Source organism: Cucumis sativus, chromosome 5, assembly GCF_000004075.3.
Source record: "Cucumis sativus cultivar 9930 chromosome 5, Cucumber_9930_V3, whole genome shotgun sequence".
NCBI classification, from domain to species: Eukaryota; Viridiplantae; Streptophyta; class Magnoliopsida; order Cucurbitales; family Cucurbitaceae; genus Cucumis; species Cucumis sativus.
The window spans coordinates 375,608-395,172 of NC_026659.2; the positions used below are offsets into that span (position 1 = coordinate 375,608).

General features: G+C 35.6%; 4 protein-coding genes and 1 non-coding gene across 12 annotated transcripts; 3 read left to right on the forward strand and 2 right to left on the reverse strand.

The window, feature by feature from the left end:
• Positions 1 to 120: 120 nt before the first annotated feature.
• Positions 121 to 4,413, reverse strand: LOC101219980 (probable inactive receptor kinase At4g23740). 2 transcript variants are annotated; one of them, XM_004145870.3, is made up of 4 exons: positions 4,247 to 4,413; positions 3,995 to 4,111; positions 1,358 to 2,708; positions 121 to 1,077 (listed from the first exon to the last, which is right to left on the reverse strand). In XM_004145870.3, exons 3-4 carry the CDS (start codon positions 2,604 to 2,606, stop codon positions 377 to 379), a joined length of 1,950 nt encoding a protein of 649 aa, XP_004145918.2. In that variant the 5' UTR covers positions 2,607 to 2,708; positions 3,995 to 4,111; positions 4,247 to 4,413; the 3' UTR covers positions 121 to 376. The 2 variants fall into 2 exon arrangements, with proteins under 2 accessions (XP_004145918.2, XP_031741492.1); XM_031885632.1 differs by lacking the exon at positions 4,247 to 4,413 and having other exon boundaries at positions 3,995 to 4,221.
• A 1,231-nt stretch (positions 4,414 to 5,644) lies between these two features.
• Positions 5,645 to 5,716, forward strand: TRNAM-CAU. The gene has a single exon. It is a non-coding gene; the product is annotated as a tRNA-Met (tRNA).
• Positions 5,717 to 5,947: 231 nt separating this feature from the next.
• Positions 5,948 to 10,724, forward strand: LOC101215128. Of its 5 annotated transcripts, XM_031885792.1 has the most exons (5): positions 5,948 to 6,112; positions 7,242 to 7,283; positions 7,397 to 7,452; positions 7,578 to 9,034; positions 10,075 to 10,724. In XM_031885792.1, exons 3-5 carry the CDS (start codon positions 7,442 to 7,444, stop codon positions 10,479 to 10,481), a joined length of 1,875 nt encoding a protein of 624 aa, XP_031741652.1. In that variant the 5' UTR covers positions 5,948 to 6,112; positions 7,242 to 7,283; positions 7,397 to 7,441; the 3' UTR covers positions 10,482 to 10,724. The 5 variants fall into 5 exon arrangements, with proteins under 5 accessions (XP_031741652.1, XP_031741650.1, XP_011654630.1 ...); XM_031885790.1 differs by having other exon boundaries at positions 7,397 to 9,034; positions 10,075 to 10,481; XM_011656328.2 differs by lacking the exon at positions 5,948 to 6,112 and having other exon boundaries at positions 6,119 to 7,283.
• Positions 10,725 to 11,165: 441 nt separating this feature from the next.
• On the forward strand, positions 11,166 to 13,843 carry LOC101219735. The gene is made up of 5 exons (XM_004145869.3): positions 11,166 to 11,478; positions 11,629 to 11,681; positions 11,810 to 11,974; positions 12,388 to 12,489; positions 13,471 to 13,843. Exons 1-5 carry the CDS (start codon positions 11,259 to 11,261, stop codon positions 13,603 to 13,605), a joined length of 675 nt encoding a protein of 224 aa, XP_004145917.1. The 5' UTR covers positions 11,166 to 11,258; the 3' UTR covers positions 13,606 to 13,843.
• Positions 13,844 to 14,895: 1,052 nt separating this feature from the next.
• Positions 14,896 to 19,276, reverse strand: LOC101219017 (hydroxyproline O-galactosyltransferase HPGT1). 3 transcript variants are annotated; one of them, XR_004217089.1, is made up of 12 exons: positions 18,864 to 19,276; positions 18,709 to 18,772; positions 17,782 to 17,831; positions 17,508 to 17,692; positions 17,224 to 17,287; positions 17,056 to 17,128; positions 16,790 to 16,913; positions 16,112 to 16,180; positions 15,944 to 15,994; positions 15,664 to 15,735; positions 15,463 to 15,575; positions 14,896 to 15,343 (listed from the first exon to the last, which is right to left on the reverse strand). XR_004217089.1 is itself a non-coding variant. In XM_004145866.3 (12 exons), exons 1-12 carry the CDS (start codon positions 18,974 to 18,976, stop codon positions 15,321 to 15,323), a joined length of 1,020 nt encoding a protein of 339 aa, XP_004145914.1. In that variant the 5' UTR covers positions 18,977 to 19,270; the 3' UTR covers positions 14,896 to 15,320. The 3 variants fall into 3 exon arrangements, 2 of the variants coding, with proteins under 2 accessions (XP_004145914.1, XP_031742308.1); XM_004145866.3 differs by having other exon boundaries at positions 16,093 to 16,180; positions 18,864 to 19,270; XM_031886448.1 differs by lacking the exons at positions 18,709 to 18,772; positions 18,864 to 19,276 and adding an exon at positions 18,445 to 18,702 and having other exon boundaries at positions 16,093 to 16,180.
• Between the last annotated feature and the right edge of the window lie 289 nt (positions 19,277 to 19,565).

Sequence of the window (19,565 nt, forward strand, 5' to 3'; positions counted from 1 at the left end):
TGCATCGACTTTCTTTTAGCTATATTCTTGTTTAATTCTACCAAGCTTTTATTGAGTTCTAACCAAGTCTAGAACGAACAACCTATATGTTTATGTTGTTGTGCATGAATGAACCTTCAATAACTTCTCAACATTCTTAGAAATCCGATTAAATGCTCTTTAGAGTTCAAAGGCTTTTTAAACATTAATTCAAACAAGTGAAAAAAAGATAAAATTCAAATAACATGAAAACAAAATTTTATCCCATCTTTAATAGTGAAAATTTGAATTAAAGGTACTACTGAATTTTTTATTATTATTATAAACAAAAAGATGAAGCAAGAACAAAACCAAAACCCGAAGGAACCAATCAAATCAAATGACAAAATCGGATTCCTCAATTCGATCTCGACGGAGCTCCACCGTCACCCTCACCAACGTTCACTTGAATCTGGATCAACTCCTCCGCTCCGCGTTCCAACGCCGGCGGCAGCACCGGTGGTAAGCTTCCTACGCCGCTCACCCGGCGAACTCCCTCCAAACGAGCCGCAACATCCGCCATTGCCGGCCGATCATCCGGAACTCTTCCTACACAAGATAACGCAATTTGCAACGTCTCTAACATCTCCTCCTCTATGTTCGGATACCTCAAAAGCTCCACGTCGAACACCTCCGCCGTCCACTCCTCTCGGACCACCGCGTTCACCCACCGCACCAGGTGGATTATCTGATCTCCACCGTTACCTCCCTTTGTATGCAGTGGAAATTTTCCGGTGAGGAGCTCGAGAAGCACGACGCCGAAGCTGTAAGTATCAGAGGCTTGAGATGCTTTGCGGGAGTCCTTGAGTTCGGGAGCACGGTATCCGGCTGATCTGGTGGCTGGTGGGGCCATGAGGTTCATGAGAGCAGCGACACCGGCGTCGGTGACGCAACCGTAGCCGTGGGAGTTAAGGAATACGTTTGATGCCTTGATGTTTCCATGGACAAGAAGTTTGCCGCAGTTTTGTGAATGGATGCGAGCGATTCCTCTGGCGGCACCAATGGCGATTCGGAGTCGAGTTTCCCAGTCAAGTGGAGACTGCCCTTTCTCTCTTGCAACTGCAAAATTCCATTTTCACAAATCAACCCTCCATCTTCAACAATGGAATTTTTAGTTTTACTCATCATTTGGATTTGTTTCTTTAACCTTTAAGCCAGAATTTGAAAACTAGCTAAATTTTTTCATTAATGGAAGTTAAAAGTTTGTTTTTTTCTTCTCAATTTCTTGTTATAATTTACATTTTCTTAAGTAACAAAAGTTGAATTCTTGGTAAAATATTACAAACAAAAACAAGATTTTGAAGTGATAAAACTTCAAAGGAGAGAGATAAGAACATACCATGCAACATTGCGGAGACACTTCCACGTTGGTAAAAGTCGAAGACCATGAGTTTCTCATCCTTTGAATAGTAATATGCCCTTAAACCACACACATTTTCATGTTCAATGCTTCCTACCACTTCCATCTGCTGCTCAAATTCTTTCTTTGAAACACTCACTTCCTTCAACCTCTTCACTGCCACAGCATTTCCGTCTTCTAATGTTGCCTTATACGTCGTCCCAGACGTCCCCTTCCCGAGCACCTCAGAAGACGCCCTCAACAAGTCCTCCAAGTCAAACTCAAGGCTCTGACTCCGAAAAAACTTGAGGCTGTTGCTTTGTGTCTCAGATCCCTTTTTCTTTACAAACAAATCTTGTTTGTCCAGCTTTGATGAGGCATTGTTTTTCACTCTTCTGTTTGAGCAGCACATAACCATCAAAGTGACTGCTATAACTAACCCCATTGCAGAACCTCCAATTATAATGCCTAAAATTGCTGCTTCACCAATTGTTGTTGTACCTTTCTTTGATGGCTTTGCATTGGGCGACTGTCCAGGACGAATTGGAGGAACAGCATTCTTAATCTTGGGGACAAGGTTGTTACCGGAGAATGCCCGACTTGGAAATCTTTGAAGGGACTGAGGGACATTTCCTGTGAGGAAGTTGTTCGAAAGATCCAAGTCCTGCAAACTAGGTAGGTGGAGGTCTGGAATCTCACCGGAGAGTGAGTTATTGGCGAGGTTTAATGTTGTTAGATGTGTCATGTTTGATATCGAGCGAGGGATGCTCCCATTGAAGGCATTGTTGGACAAATCAATGATGCTGAGATTCTTCCATACTGAGAAATCCAACGGCAATGGACCAGAAAACCCGTTGTTTTCCAAGTAGAGTGAGTTGAGATTTCTCAGTTCTTGGAAGTCAGAAGGGAAAGACCCTGATATGTAGTTTGATCCTAGGCTTAGAGTTTCAAGTCCCGATAGTCGGCCAAGAGTGTTCACTGGGATCGAACCATGTAAGCCAATTTCAGCCAATCGCAAACCTACAACTTGAGATTCATCATTGTTGCATTGAACTCCAATCCACTCTTTGCACAAAGAAGTGCTCTTTTTCCAATTGATCGCGTGTGAGTGATCCATCTTACTAATAAAATTAAGCAAAGCTTCCTTGTCTTTGATCGGCTCTGACATGACCGGAGAAAAAGTCGCTGCATACCAGAAAACTGCACAGAAAACGAAGACGACAAGCTCCAGATCCCTTTTGAAGCTCATTTTCAACCAAGACTCGAGGCTTTTTAAGCAAGAATGAGTGAGCACCAAGAGGATGATTTAACAGTTCTCTTTGCTTCAATTGCTACCAATTGCTAGTTGCATCTTCATGATTTCCGCAATTAAAGAGAACGAATCAAAATCAATACTTTGCGACATATAATACTGAAATGAATTGAGGTTACTTCCCATTATATCAATAGCCAAAAGGTACAGAAATGATGGGAGGAGAGAAAAAAGAAAGATTAGCAACGAATTTACTATTAGTATTAACTGCTAGTCTTTCAGGCTTGAGAAAATCATGCTTAAGATGCAAAAATAGTAATCTAAATCTACAGACTCAAAGCAAAATAAAACCCAAGTGAACCCATATCATCGGTTCAATCAGTCAGACTCAGAAGAACAAAAAATGTCTCCTTCAATGACAATTTCATTTCAAGTTTCCATTTTTCTAATTCATGTTGGCTTCACCATAAATTATTTTGTATGTTTTTCGCTTTTGTATAGAAACAATTTATCGAAAAAAGTTCAACTAAGAAAGTACACAACAGAACAAAGAAACGCAAAGGATAGGGAAAATAAAGAACAAGTTGAAATAGCAAAGTTGTGGACTTATTACTCTAGCTACGAGTCTACTTGTTTCCCAAAAATGTTAAGCTCTTTTTGGTTTTTTATTTTTTCCACAACTTTAAGCATAGTTCACATCTTTCTTTTGAGTGAATATTTGAATTCTTAATACGATTCTCAAAACTAAAAAACTACCATTTTTAGTTTTCAGAACCAAGCTTATCTTTTGAAAACTCTTAAAATGTAGACAACAACAAAAAAAAAGAGAAACTAATAAGTAGAACTAGTGTTTATAGTCTTACTTTCACAAACTAAGTGGTGATCAAATTGGCCTAAATCACTACAAATTAGATTTTACTTTTTCTCAGTAGCCAAACAGGTTCAAAAACAGCTGTGAGAAAAAAGGAGCTGAAATCAAATGGGTAGCAGAGGATTTACTTCTCACAAATATCCTCCCAAACTTCAACAAAACTTGCTGAAGATGCAAAAATGAATCAAATAAATGGTGAGAAAAGAGACAGTCGAAATTTTACTTCCCATTTCGTCAGTGGCCAAACAAGTTTAGAAACAGAAAAAAGAAGAAAAAGAAGTTGAAACAGAAGGAGTAACAATAGACCAGAGTTCAACAAAGCATGCTCAAGATGCACATATGAATCAGAGCATTAAGAAAACTGAAGTGAATCAATATCATTTTGTAGTCCAAACAAGAACAACAACTTCAAAAGTTAAATGGCTTGAAATCAAGATTATATTCTTCATTTTCTCAGTAGTCAAACAAGCAACAATATGAACAGAAGAAACCTAGCTATAGAATTACTTCTTACTTCAAACTTCCCAGAAGCTTTCTCAAGATCCAAAAATAACAATCTCCATCAACACAACTCGAAACAAAGAAATTTTTTTTGCATTCCCAGTCGATTGCATTGCATTGATTGATGAAACTGACAAAAGAGGAAGGAAAATGAAAACTCAGCTGCAAAAGATTTTTGTTTACTAGTGAATAGAGAGCAGTTAACATCACATACAGAGAAGAAGAAGAAAAAAGGAAAAAATGGAAGGAGAAAGAGAAAACCCACATCAGAAAATGGTCAAAAACGCCAGAGGAACAGGAGGAGGGTCCATGTGATATGAATGGGGTTTCTTCAATTACTATTTTAATGGTGGAATTGCCGCCATTGATGGCTGATGCTGTTTCTTTGAGGCCCATTTTTTGTGGCATTGTGGAAACATATTGACAAAAAGAAGGAGATTGCACTTTTGGTAATTATTATTATTTAAAAAGCAAAGTGAGTCTTTTTAATTTAACCCTCAAGAACTCACTCCCAAAATTATGATCTCTTAGATTTGGTAATATTTAATTGAGATTAGGCTTTTGTAAATGGAAATAAATTATTATCTATTTGGAATCCAAAGCATCTGATCATTTAAAAGATAACTTTATGTCTCTTATGGAATAAAATATTATTTTTAATATTAGATACTTTTTTTTCTTTTATCGTTTAATTAAATTTGAGGAGCATTCAAGGTTATACATTGTCAACTAGAATGATACCTGAGAACGTAAGATTTGTAGGTACAGTTAAGTAATATATGGTAAATATTTTGATAAGTTACTCCATACTTTAGGTTAATAGTCATGATTGAAATGTGGAAAAAAGAGTGGACATAAGTGCTAATTTTTTTTGAAAGGCTTAGATTTGTTGAAAGAAATAGGAATCAAAATGATTGGACAAAAGTTTGGTTTGTTTGGTAAACTAATAATTGGCTTTTGGCTTTTAACATATTTTTTCTATTAATAAGTCAACAATTAACCACTCCTATATGTCTATCATATTTATCAATGCACCAAAAATCTTTTATCCCTTTTTCTAATCCTCTTTTATTTTTTTTTATTTTAATGTTCTTTTTCGGTTAAATTTTGTTGATTTTTCAAACGAAAATATAAACTTACAATTCTCATTTGTTTAAAAAAATAATAATTTTAATGAAACTCTATGTCAATAATTGTTTGAGCTAATATATTAATTGAAATATTCTATTATATTTGAAAAAAATATAATATTTTAGTTCGTCAACTATAGTGGCCAACAAAATGAAAGAAACTAAAATAAGCAACAGTAAGAAAACAATATGTATGGTAAAAGGAGGAAATTGAAAAAAGAAATATAAAAAGTTGACAAATTATTTACACTCTATATACCAAAACTATATAAAAAAACAAAATTAATTACACTTTATTATTTGATAAAGTGCAAATGTTTTTTCAAATGTTTCATTCTACACGATTTCTCTAGATTTTTTATATAACAAAATTTGAGATTCTATCAATAATAAACATTTTATAGTTAGTGATTTTTTTCTCTCACTCGATAAAATAATTTTTTTTGCTATTTTGAAAAATGGCCCTAAATTAAAATAGAATTATCAAACTAAAGTATAGTAATTAAAGTCTAAATACGTATATGTTTCAACAAATCAGAGTGGCGCAGCGGAAGCGTGGTGGGCCCATAACCCACAGGTCCCAGGATCGAAACCTGGCTCTGATAGAGAGAAGGCTTCCAATATCTGATTCTTATTTTTTCTCTTTCCATTTTATATGGCTAATGCGGCGTCGTTTTAATTATCGACATATCGACTCCTATCATCGACTTGTCGGAATCAGTTTTGGATCGGACGGCCCGCGATATATCGTAAGGAAAATTAAAAAAAAAGGGGAAAATTGTGAAAATAGTTGAAAACGAGAAAAAGAAATAAAATTTTGATTGAAGGAAAGAAAAAAAAATGGAACCCTAAGAGTAAGAACAGAGCTTTCGAGCTCTCTCAAAATCTCGCGATAAATCGATCATTTCTTTCATCTACTGCGAACCCTCCGCTCATCTCTCCGTCGAGAACAACAACACCCAAATACCCAATCTCTCTCTCACTCTCTCTCTATCTATTCTGTAAGTTACCCTTAAATTTCTCGTTAATTTTCCTTTCGTTTTCATTCCCTCTTTCCCGTTTTTTCTTACAAGCTCTATTTTTAGTTCGTTGGTTGCGGGTGGCTTTTACAGTTCGATTTTGCTGCTTCTTTGCCTGTCCAGAGAGAAATGAGGATAACGGGTGTTGGGATTTTTCAAATGGGGTTGTGGGAATTTGGTTCTACCACTTGTTTGTTCACTGGGAAACGAGGGACGGAAGTTTGCTTGAGTAAACAAACAATCGCTTAGCTTCTTGTGGGATTGTTTGAGTTGGTGGAAGATTCGAATTGGGTTTTTTTTTTTTTTTTGTTAATTGAATTTGATGGAAATTTTGCTGTTCTGGGTGGGAGTTTGCAAGTGTAGTGTATGGTCTCTGTTTTTCTTATGAGGAGGTTAATGGGTTTCGGCCTTGTTTGGCTTCTGAGAAAATTGGTGGACGGAAATGGGGTGATTTTAAATGTTAAAAGGAAGAGAATGAGGGTCTTTTTGAAGAAAAAAAGCCTTCTGCAGAGCCGAAGAGAATTTGATATGACACTCTTGTTAAGAGTTTCAGAGGAGTTGATTTTGCTTTTTGATGTTTCTTTCTCAAAGACGAATGGTGTGGCTTTAAGTTCATGGTATCACGTAAGTTAGTTTTGAACATTGCTGAGACCGAGAGAGGCATTTTGGAAGATCCCTTTTCCCGAGGAGTTTCAATCCATCAAAATGAGGGAGAAAATGATTTTATCTTTAACATCAGTCAGTTAGCCAATGCAGGGAGTGCTTTACTAATATCATCTGTAAATTTCACCAATGGATGGATATGGTTTTCAAATTAAGCATGTTCTGTATTTCTCAAATTCAAAAGCAATTAGACATGTTGCCACATTTGAGGTCCTTGTTTTCTTGTTATGCGTTTCTTCCTTGTCCCTTCTTTTTCGTTGTAGTTTAATTCATCTTTCTTCTTTTAAGAGCTTTCACGAGACTATCTTACTGTTACATTTTAATCATATCTCTTGTTGTTTCTTGAATCTTATTCTCTGGTCTGATCGTTGACCATTTTCTAATACTAATCGTGAATAACTCATCTTGGCCTCTCCTCTTCTTACTGTTCTTTTGGTTTCATCCTCAGTAGGTTGACTTACCGGAACATCAGAACACATACACATCCTGAGTGAGTTGAAACTTTTTGGTTACGCAATGTTTGTTGCCAAACTAGATTCTTCGCTTTACTCTTATACATTCATTTCGCCAATTTAGCTGCTTGATTTTTTTTACTTTTTTCAGTGGTCCGTGAGAAAGATATTTGTTGGGAATATGCCGAGAAATTAGATGGTAACAAGGTAAAGTGCAAATTTTGTCTTAGAGTTTTGAATGGTGGGATTAGTAGATTGAAGCATCATTTATCTCGACTACCGAGTAGAGGTGTAAATCCATGTAGTAAAGTCAGGGACGATGTTTCTGATAGAGTGAGAGCCATACTAGCAACTAGAGAGGAAATCAAGGAAGCATCTACTGGGAAAAAGCAGAAGCTAGCTGAAGTCAAAACTGTTGAAAGCGTACCATCAATATCAATGTGTAAATCTGTTGTTTCAATAGAAACCCCATCACCAGTTGCCAAAGTTTTTCCAACCGTTACTCCCATGGCTCCTCCATCATTACACAATCATGAAAATGCTGAGAAAAGCATTGCTTTATTCTTTTTTGAGAATAAGCTAGACTTTAGTATAGCTAGATCTTCATCCTATCAGCTTATGATTGACGCAATAGGGAAATGTGGCCCTGGATTTACAGGCCCTTCTGCTGAAACTCTGAAGACTACTTGGTTGGAGAGGATCAAAACTGAAGTGAGCCTTCAGTCAAAGGATATTGAGAAAGAGTGGACTACCACTGGCTGCACAATCATTGTAGACACATGGACTGACAATAAATCAAGGGCTTTGATTAACTTTTTGGTTTCATCCCCATCCCGGACCTTTTTTCACAAATCCGTCGATGCATCTACATATTTCAAGAACACAAAGTGCCTTGGTGATTTATTTGATTCCGTCATTCAGGATTTCGGCCATGAAAATGTAGTGCAGATAATCATGGACAGTAGTTTGAATTATTCAGGTACTGCAAATCATATCCTTCAGACCTACGGAACTATATTTGTGTCTCCCTGTGCTTCGCAGTGTCTGAATTCAATTTTGGAGGAATTTTCAAAGGTAGATTGGGTAAACAGATGTATCCTGCAAGCACAAACTATATCAAAATTTTTATATAATAGTTCCTCACTGCTTGACTTGATGCGAAGGTTCACTGGTGGTCAAGAACTCATCCGGACTGGGATATCGAAACCTGTATCAAGCTTCCTGTCTTTGCAATCTATTCTGAAGCAAAGGTCAAGACTGAAGCATATGTTCAACAGCCCTGATTACACCACAAATTCTTACGCAAATAAACCACAGAGCATTTCTTGTATTGCCATAATAGAAGATAATGATTTCTGGAGGGCAGTAGAAGAATGTGTAGCAATATCAGAGCCTTTCCTGAGAGTGTTGAGAGAAGTGTGTGGGGGTAAACCTGCTGTGGGATGTATATATGAGTTAATGACTAGAGCAAAAGAATCAATAAGAACATACTATATAATGGATGAGATCAAGTGCAAGACATTTCTTGATATTGTTGACAGGAAGTGGCGAGACCAACTTCATTCCCCGCTTCATGCAGCAGCTGCATTTTTGAACCCAAGTATTCAGTATAATCCAGAGATAAAGTTCCTTACTTCCATTAAAGAAGATTTCTTTAATGTTTTGGAGAAATTACTCCCCTTGCCAGAGATGAGACGGGATATTACCAATCAAATATTTACTTTCACAAAGGCGAATGGGATGTTTGGATGCAGCTTAGCAATGGAAGCAAGAGACACAGTTTCACCTTGTAAGTTCTCTTTCCATTGTCGTTTAAACAAATATCTGTACACAATTTCATTGAAACAGTGAACTTTGGCATTTCGGACTTGATTTAGCAACTACCAAAAGATTGTGCTAGAATCTGCACTGTCGAGTCTTGGACTTTTTTTTTTCTTTTTAGTACAACAACTTGGAGTGGGAGGATTTGAACCTAGAGTTCAAGACCAGACCTCCAATGAGAAAACTAGATTTACTTTTTACTACAACTATTCATGTTTTCATTATATTTGTCTTGGTTCTGAATATAGTTAACAAGTGTATTTAGTGAGATAGAGCTCTATCTCGTGTTCTGTTTCTTTCTTTTCTCTGTCGCCAATAAATTGTCGAATGCATTGGTTTCTTTAGTTTCTTCTTATAGTAGCTTTTTTACACCAAATGATTTGTCATTTTGGCAGCTCTATATTAGGAAGGTATACTTTAACTGTTTTGGGGGCAAGTGCAAGTCACACTTTTGGTTTTAGGACTTTTACAATGAGGCTTTGGAACCTGACATTTTAGTATTTTAGAGATGTTTGGTCCACAACTTTATAAGTTTGCACATTTATCGAGAAACTCCATTTTTCCTCTTTATTTTGCTAATTTATTTAGGAATTTCATCCTATAATGCTGCACCCCAGACACAAACTTTATAACTCAACACAATATTCCAAACACCTCTTAAAGTTTACGACAATTTAAATGGTCAAGAAAATAATTTGATGTTTGGCTGACCAAACAAAATGATGCTGTGACGAATTTAAAAATACTACATTCTAATTTTAGTTGCGTGGATTAGCTAATTATTAATTTTAATGCTTATACTTGTAAGGGCCAACTTGAATATAGCCTAACTAGTTAAGACATATGCTCTCACCAAGAGATTGGGGTTTGAATTGTTTACCCTACATATGGTAACAAATATCCTTTGTCATATTATGTGGGACTAACAGCCATGATGCCTTACTAAGCATATTAATTTTAAACATTCGTTTGATTTGCTAGTATCACCATGGACTTGATGTAATGTAGGGCTTTGGTGGGAACAGTTTGGTGACTCTGCACCCGTGTTACAACGAGTTGCAATACGGATTCTCAGTCAAGTTTGCAGTACTTTCTCCTTCGAGCGGCATTGGAGCATGTTTCAGCAAATTCACTCTGAAAAGCGTAATAAAATCGATAAGGAGACATTGAACGACCTCGTCTACATAAACTACAATCTCAAGTTGGCTAGACAGATGAGAACAAAACCCCTGGAATCTGATCCTATCCAGTTCGACGACATTGACATGACGTCAGAGTGGGTAGAGGAGAGCGAAAACCAAAGCCCGACGCAGTGGCTCGACAGATTTGGTTCTTCCTTGGATGGGAGCGACTTGAATACAAGACAGTTCAATGCTGCCATGTTTGGTGCAAATGACCACATATTTAATTTGTGAGAAACATCTTAACTTGCAACATCAAATTGTTTGTTTGTAATCCTCTCCACTTCTTAGGCCTTGTATGTATTCTCTGATTAGAGGCTTCATTTCTTTTTCTCTTCCTTTTGTTGTATTGTAGCATGAACTTGCTCCTTACTTTCTGTATATAAAATAGAAACAAAGCCACAAGGTTAAGCCTTTGTTTATTCAATTTCTAGTTCAATTGAATGCAACCTAAGTCCTCACCATTGGGATTTTTAATGAGTTGAGAATTGAATGACAAAATAAATCAAGAGAAAGGTAGAGAATTGATACAATGTTTACAAAAATAAATAAACAAACAAGAAGAATAGCTATTGTTAATGAAACCTAAATATTGTTTGATTGAGATAGTTAAACAATTTCTAAACTGCAGCGACTAAGTCTTAATTAGGGAACTTTTTTAAAATAGTAAAATAAATTAAAATATTTATAATTTATATTAACAAATTTTATTCTATTAACTATATAAATTGATAAACTGTAAATAATCTTGAGATTAGAAATTGGATTTAGTAGTTGATTACGAGTCCTAATCTAAACAAACAAAAAGTGTAATAAAAATAAAAATCACATAAACCAAAATCAATCTTCAAAAAACAAATCTTAATTGGAGAAATTTGTTGAAAATGAAATCCAAAATTTGAAAATATAAAATGGGAATGATTAGATTAATATTTTGCGTTAAAGTTTGAAACATATTTGGTTTGACAATCGTCCACCGTCTTTCCCTTGAGCCTTTTCCTCTGTTCTCCAATGGCGTACGATTTCAGAAACAACTCCGGCCACTACGATTCTCATCAGCCGATGTACACCTCAACCGCTTCTTCTTCCCCATCTCCTTCTCCCCATCCCATGTATTCACATTCAATGTACCCCAGAATCGGTCAACAAGCTCCTTCATCAACCCCTCCGGTGGCCCGTCTCTCATCCCATCATTATTCTTCTTCTCCATCCCCATCACCTTCTTCTTCGTGTAAATTCATCGGTTTCCATCTTATTTTATAATGGGGTTTTGACGAATCGCTTTGTTTTGTAGTTTATGTGAATTTCAGAAATGATTTTAGGGTTTTCTTGGATCATTTGATTTTCCCATGAAATTGATGGAATTTTTTTTATTGTACAGCAGGATTGGGCATCAGGGTTACTATTAAACCGGAATATCGAATTACTCCTCCGGTGCGTTTTGATTTTGTTGCTCTAGATTGTGGATTCTGTTTTGAATGTGAATTGGATCTTGATATTGGTGACTTTCCGTTTGGTTCTATGGTTGTTTTGGGTTTTAATGGCTTGACGTTTTCTTATAGCCTCAATTATCTCCACAAGTTGGAGATATTCCTCGGAGCAATTTCCAATTTGATTTTGAGTTTGAGAAAAAGGTTTTAGCTGAAGCAGAGAAAGAAGCTCCAAATTGGAATCGGTTTGGGTTGGAACATCCTCCTCCTAAACCAGTGGAGTCCACATCTTCAATGGTAACTCTTTCTTTTTAATTCGTATGCTCTTTTTTTCTTCATCAGCGAGCTTCTTAACTAAGACTTTATCTATGAAAGATTCTCCCTGTAAACATATCTATGAAAGATTCTCCCTGTAAACATATTTGTAATTTTTAATCTGTAGTAGGTTATTTCCTCATCGTTGGCATCATTAATCACATTTATATTGCATTAGAAATTTTATTGTTTATGATCTGCAAACTAAAGGTCTTTGTTTCTTGTTATTTATTTATTCATTCATTTTGTGTTGACTATCTCTTGAAAAACAAAAAAACTACTTGATTATATTTGATTTCGCTTTTTTCACTTTTCAAAATAGAACTATATGGTATGTCTCACAGTCAATGTTCCACAATCTATATTTGTATGTGTAAACACATGTTTCCTTGTAGGGTTCAATTGGAGATCCAGTTGTGAGCAAGTATGTTGCATCTGGCTTGAATCGGGAAGCTGTTTCATTTGCAGTTGCTAACTATGGAGACAATCCAACCAAGGTAATTATGAATTATTGGTGCAGTGACACCCTAGGGAAATGGGATATGATCTCATTGTAATGTATAGTATTTGTGGCATTTGATATATATACTTGATAAACTTCCATGATTGACCCAATGATCAATAAGAGGCAATAATGTAAACAGTGAAGTGCTTAAAGGAGGAGTTGGATTTAACCATAGTGGTCACCTACTTAGGATTTAATATCTTATTATGAGTTTTATTGCCATCTAAGTATAGAGAGTTAGATAATATTCCCATGAGAATAATTGAGACATGTATATATAGCCCATTTATACAACATGGTGAAGTGGTCCTCTTGAAAGAGAGAGTGGGTGCCTTTGGGAATGTGGACACAGTGGTGCATGATTGTTGTCACTTGTCACCTAGTGGTATAAGGTATTAACAATGCTAAGTTGAAGGAAGATCAAGTATTATCAGTGATTAGTCGGAGGAAAGTCAGGATTATATCTGTTAAGTTGTAGGAAGGTCTGGACGACTATAATCATTATCTAGAGATGTTGAGTTATCATGCCCTTTCACCTTAGGACACGTGCTATAATGGCCAGAACAAAAATATGTGTGCTTCATATGATTTATTACATATTAGATAATGTGTGTAAACAACTTGCTGGATTATCTCTACTTCTCACTCTACTATAAATATATTTAAGTTGCTTGCTTGTAATGCAAGATGCAGGATCCATGCACAGCTCTTTGATTTATCTTATCATTTACGCTATTTGATTCAATTCTACTTAACCTTCAAAGAGGTTAAAATGTAGCTTTGTTCTCTAAAGTCTACTTTCTTTCTTAATCTGGTTATTAAGTTCAAAACGCCCTATTTAGTGAGTTCGAATAACTTTCAGTCTTAGTCTCTCTAATTCCATCTTGTGAAGCACTTCATTCTACGATGTCCTTCATGTTTATTTTTTGTGTTTTTGTTTGGCTTTGCTGACAGTCTCTGAGTAACTTTGTAGGTTCAAGAATTTGTAAAAGGCTACACACTCCTACGAGAAATGGGATTTTCTTCTATCAAGGTGGTTGAGGCATTACTCATGTATGACAATGACACCGATAAGGCTGTAGCTCATTTTCTTGGTGGTACGTCTTAATTGAAAATTATGAAAATGATTGTGTCAAGAGTTCTGTTGTACTTCAACTATGACATCTTTGTATATGTAATATGACTATATAGAGGCCTCTTGGGATTGTAAATGTTATAAATAATATAGGCATAGGCATTTGTTGTGTATTGTAGTCGTTTACCTATTGGTGTTTGGCCAACACTTGCAGATCCTCTTAATGACAGCTGATGATGATTACATCTTATATTTTTCATGTCTTTGGATTGAATTCTGCTGCAGAATTAACTGTAGGGTTGATTGCAAATTCAATTCCTTGATAACTATTTGATTTTTTGTTTTTAGTTTTCGAAAATCGTGCTTGTTTTCACTCAGTAGTAGTGCTTATAAGCTTTATTTTCACAAATCAAAAGCCATTAATCAAATTGTTATCAAATGGGATCTTAATAACCTTAATAACCTTTACTTTTCTAACCATGTTATGCATCATATTTTGATCGAGGCGCTCTCACAAATGATGTATACCAAGTTACAAGCTTTGTAGTAGACTGTATGGATTTTTTTTTTTTTTTGGCAGTGAACTTAAAGTCAACTTCTTAAGCTCACCTTCTTTTGCTAGATCTTTGAAGCAGCTTTCGAACATGGTATAGGCGATAAATTCAGTTTAGAAGAATTGCACATAAGCAAAAGGAGAATATATATATATATATACACATATATGCTTTTTGTTTGTTAGATGGCTTGGTTGATGAGCAATCAAGAAAATTTAATATAAGCTTGGAAGGAAACAAACTCGAAGTCTCGAACAGAATAGAAGTGGCTAGTCTTCTATTTTCCGTCCAAGTAAAGAAAGGAATTTGATTGTTATCTACATATCCAAAGAAGCCAAGACTTGTCTTACCAACCTCAAGAGGATGAAGAGAATGAAAATTATGATGTGATTGGTTTCTTAGAGGTGTCCAAAATATGTCAATACTGTAGATAGTTTTCTACTTGATTGATGTCCAAAATAAATGCAAATCTCTTCTTGAATTATGTTTACATTTCAACTATAAAAATCTCTAGTCTCTTGATTTGAATATATTCAAGTGTTTGGTTAAAAACATGGTCAAAGGTTTCATAAGAAAACAAACACATTTTTAAAAAACCTAATTGGTTATTATTCAAATAAACGACTTTAGTAATCTAAAAATTTATTCATTATCATGTCGACTTCTAGTTACTCTTCAATTTTGGACTTCACTTCATCATGATTCAATTTTAAGAACTTCAAGATCCATGATGTTTTGAAAATTTTGATACTTTGTTAACAAGAGCAAATGAAGAAAAGTAGGGAGAGTTTCTTTTTATAAGAAATCTTTGATAATAGGTGCTTCATAAAACTGTGACTTTAAATCTACATTTCTCAAAGGTCCAACTCGCCTGAAAGAATTAACATACATCCGGAGCTAAATGAACAACAAAATCACATATAAGAACGTCAGTAAGATGAAGTGAAGTCCAAAGAATGAAGTTAAGTTTCCCCTTCAATTGTTAATCTTTCTGTGTTGCACATCTTACAAACTGTTGAACCTCAAGCCAGTCTCTCCAGAACTCAGCGTCACGTAAGAAACCAAAAGCAGTGCCAAGCTTTCTTGCCTTCCGTCTAGCCACACACAAGGACACCAAAAAGATATAAATTAGTTATGTGTTCTCTTCAAGCTGGTATTTCCCCTTTTCCCATCAAGGATCTTCAAGCAAACCAATCAGACACCAGCGCAAATGGCTCCTAAAAAAAGGCGAAAGAAGATTCAATCTCTTGCAAGCTTGATATTTTAGTTAAAGTTGAAATTTTGGGTATGAGACTTCTGATTCTAGTCTGTTCTATTTAGAAACGGGAAGACAAACCTGCAGACCAAGAAGAGCAGCAAAACTTCCCCTCATCAATGTATGTGACATCAAGCCCAATAAACCAGGAACCAGTCGAGACATCGTCATGAGCGTAAGAACGGAGAAGAGATCTGCAGATATGATAAATTCATTGTAAGCATTCATGTTCAGCCATGTAAAATGCAGACAAGACAATAGATGACCAGTACAAATACTTGCCTGTTTATTGAAATAAACTTGGCCAGGGCTTTAGATATGACGTACATTTCGCCAGAAGCATGACGGAAGTATCTGTTTGTGTATGCGAAAGATGGTAACTTTTATTACAAGGTTAAAACATTGATAAACTTGATAATATTGAGTGGAATGAGATCTTGACCATCGCAAAAGTGGAAGAACAAATCAGTCTTAGCATGTCGCGGGATGGAAAAAAATTAGCAGGATGAATTAGTAACACTATTGTTTGCAATAAGGCATAAACAAATGCAATATAACTCACGTTTTTTTATCACCAAATTTCCACCAATCTGGTTCGTACCATTTATGGCTCCTGAAAAGGTCCAAATGGAGGACGATGAGAGATTTAATTTCATAGTCAAATGTCCAATACTTATGTTAAATGTATGTGCTGATATACACCATACTCACGGTTCTGAGAATACTTCACCAGATTTCATGCACCCAACATAGACACGAGGTTTGTCCAAGTAAGAAGCAAGTGTGCTCCCTAGGGCATCTGTATAGAACAAAAGTAATTTACAGAAATGATTAGCAAATGTATAATTTTTCATTCACAAGTGCCATAAGCAGTAGCAGAAACCGGAAAGAAGTTAAGAAATAGCTTCACTTCAATGTGAAAAATAACGTTGAAGGTATAGTCATAGTCGTGCTTCACAAGAAAAAGCACAAAGGAATATTTATCTAGGAAAAAAGGCCAAACCCCAATGAAAGAACCCTAAGAAAAGAAAAATTAGAAGAGTCCTACAAAGACCCAAAACAAGGTACGGACATGGGGACTAAACTTCAATCTTTCATTTCTAACCCAATGTTCCAAAGAAAAGCAAAAGAAAGTTTTCTCAAGAATCCTCCCTGATTCAAACAGATGATGCAGAACACCGTCCATTATGGTGCAGCAGTCTTAACTAAAGTTGAATTCCATTAACTATCTCACTTTAGATACAAAGAGACATTTATGGCACTGGCATATCAAGAAAATGATCGTTTTAGCATGAGGCATGAAGTTTCATTGACATATTCGATTTGTTTCTTACCTTCTCACGGAGGAATTTTACATGCAAAGCAAAATGTGTTGAGGGATAACTATTCAGTCACTAGTTGTACTAACCAATATTTATGTAAACATCGTCGTTGACTTTGGCATAAAATTCAGCATTCCATTTATCAATAGCATAAGCAAAAAAAAGCTTGGCCTTCTTTGAAAGCTCCTCAGGTGCCTCCACATGATCATTCTGTAAAGATGTAGGCTATAGTCAATTAACTAAACTTTACTTAAGTAACAAGGATGGTCTATCATTCTCCAAAATTGCTACCCCTAGAAATGAATGATTTCAGTGCTGAAGCAAATCGTCCATAACAATCAAGAAAACATACATGTATAATGAAATCATTATATTGTCCATTTTCATCGTCAATGGCCCTGTCTAAACTGTCCCCACGGTTTGGACTGCAAGAAAGTACATAAAGCTAGATGTTAAGAAAGATGTTTAAACGAAAATCAGAATATTGAACTTAAAGTTGGTAAATGAATATAAACAAAACCTTCTTCCAATGACAAATCTAGCAATTATTCCCTTCTGGCTCTCCATTTTTCTCAAAGAAACACCTGCAAATAAAGGTTTTCGGTCTAAACATTAAATAAAAACAACGTTAAAAAAGGATCGTAATATACAGAAACACAAACTATGTCACTAAATGTAGCAATCATAAAGGAGGGAAGACGTTTGTTTCCAACCATGCGAAAGTACAACGATGAGGCATACAAAACCTCAACCTAAAACTGGGTATGAGGAGAACTTTAACCACAGGGAAGAATAATGCATTACCGGTTCCCATCCATGCTTTACGAATTGCATCCCTGTTGTTTTTGCGGCCAAATCTGGTGACGACTCCAATTACAACCAAGGGGACCTTTGTTTCATTAGTCTCTCTTGAATGCTTCACCGTGAAACCTTCTTGCCTAGCAGCAGCCAAGTCCATCTCAAGCGCCAACAACTTCTTCTGTTGTTCCCTATAAAGATGTAAAGATATTACAAGAGATTGGAGGTGTAAACTAAAAATTAGATATTGTCAATCCAACCAAATAAAAGTAACTAACACCTGCAGGCTATGATTTTTAATGTATCGTCCACTGAAATGGCAGATTGTCCCTGCACAGGTACAATGGATCAATTCAAATAATCCAGAGAGGACCAAAGTAATTAAGTGGATCGGAAATCAACACAAATTGCAATGCAACGGTACCTGCAGCTAAAAGATGGGGTGTAAAAATAAAAAATTCAAAGCCAAGAACTGATAACCACAACTCCAATTTTTGGTTAAGCCATAAACTCTTTGGTAATTGCAAATAACATGCATATATGCAATTTAAATCATCCTATCCCATCTCACAGTGATAATTAAATATAAATAACCAAATTTTGGTTGATTTAAATACTTCAGTATTAGGATCCAGGTATCCACTCATACCTTTCTAAAGAAAAAAACAAACAAAAGATAGGAAAAAAAAAGAAAAGAACAGCCTCTATGAACTTAGTTACTTGAACAATATCTATTCCATAGGTTGTCTTGTCCTTGAATTTTAAAAAAACAACAGCAGTCTGTACTTGTTTAACAATTACCAAAAAAGCTGTAACAAGATGCCAGTTATATAAAATATAATAATCAACAAACCCATACTGAATTTCTCCATGCCTTAATGTTCCTTCAAGAGAGGGAAAACCTTGAAGTAAAAAAACACGTAATGTATTATATTTCAAGTACCTCCATGGAACAATCAACCACCGCTTCTTCCCTACGCATATTAAAGTCTACGATGCCGTTAAGGATATTTATACCAATTAATTATTATTATTAAAAAAGAAAAAAGAACTTTCAATCAATGTAATACTTGAACCGCTGGTCAGAAAGTAGTAGCTGAAGTTCAGCTTAAGCTCAGTACAAGTACAATAAGAAATGCAGATGCTCAATAGTCGCTAAATTCCACAGATAATTAAGCAGCATTAATGGCCGAACAGAATTACCCACCAGACCAGTTAGCCTATCCAGCTCCTTAATCAAGTAAACCCTGTTCTCCGCATCCTGCCATAACCTACAACTCATCCAGAATTCAAAAAACGACCCAGAACCAAACACCCAGTTAAGAAGAAACAGTGGAAACGAGAGAATCAAAGAGAACAAACCGGCCAGCGACGTAAATTGAAGCGAAGGTGGCGAACATGGAGAGCAAAAGGGTGGGAATTCGGGATCGAATAGGCATGCCCGAAAGGCGAGCATTCGATCCCTTACTTCGCATCTTTTCAGCAACTAATGGGCTTCTTCGTCTTCAACCTTAAAAAAAACCAAAACAAGCGATCAAACCTGATGCATTTAACAGATCTTGTAGATCACCAAATCCAAGTCGGGGCTGAAATTGATCGGCAGAAACTGGAAACAAATGGATTTGGGAACGGAAATCCGAGAAGTGAACGAGACTGAGACTGAATGAGAAATCCGAGAAGATGGATTTGGCGGTTGGTGGAAGAAAAAATTCAGTCCATTTTCAGCGATGGAGATGAACAGATTGAAATTATATATTCAAAAAATTAATCATCAAATTTGGTATGTGACAACAAAATACACCCTTTATGGTTTAAACGGAAAAACAAAAACACTTCCAAATTAACCACTTCAAAATATACAAAAACAAAACAAAATTAATATTAACTCAGTAACAATTAAACTTAATTAAGAGAATAATCAACCTATCAATTACGTTTAATATATAAATACTTTTAAAAATAACGAAATAAATTAAAATATTTATAAGTTATAACAAAAATTCAAGTATTTTATTATTATACAATATTTTTGTATCGATTAATTTATTACTAAAATAAAGAATA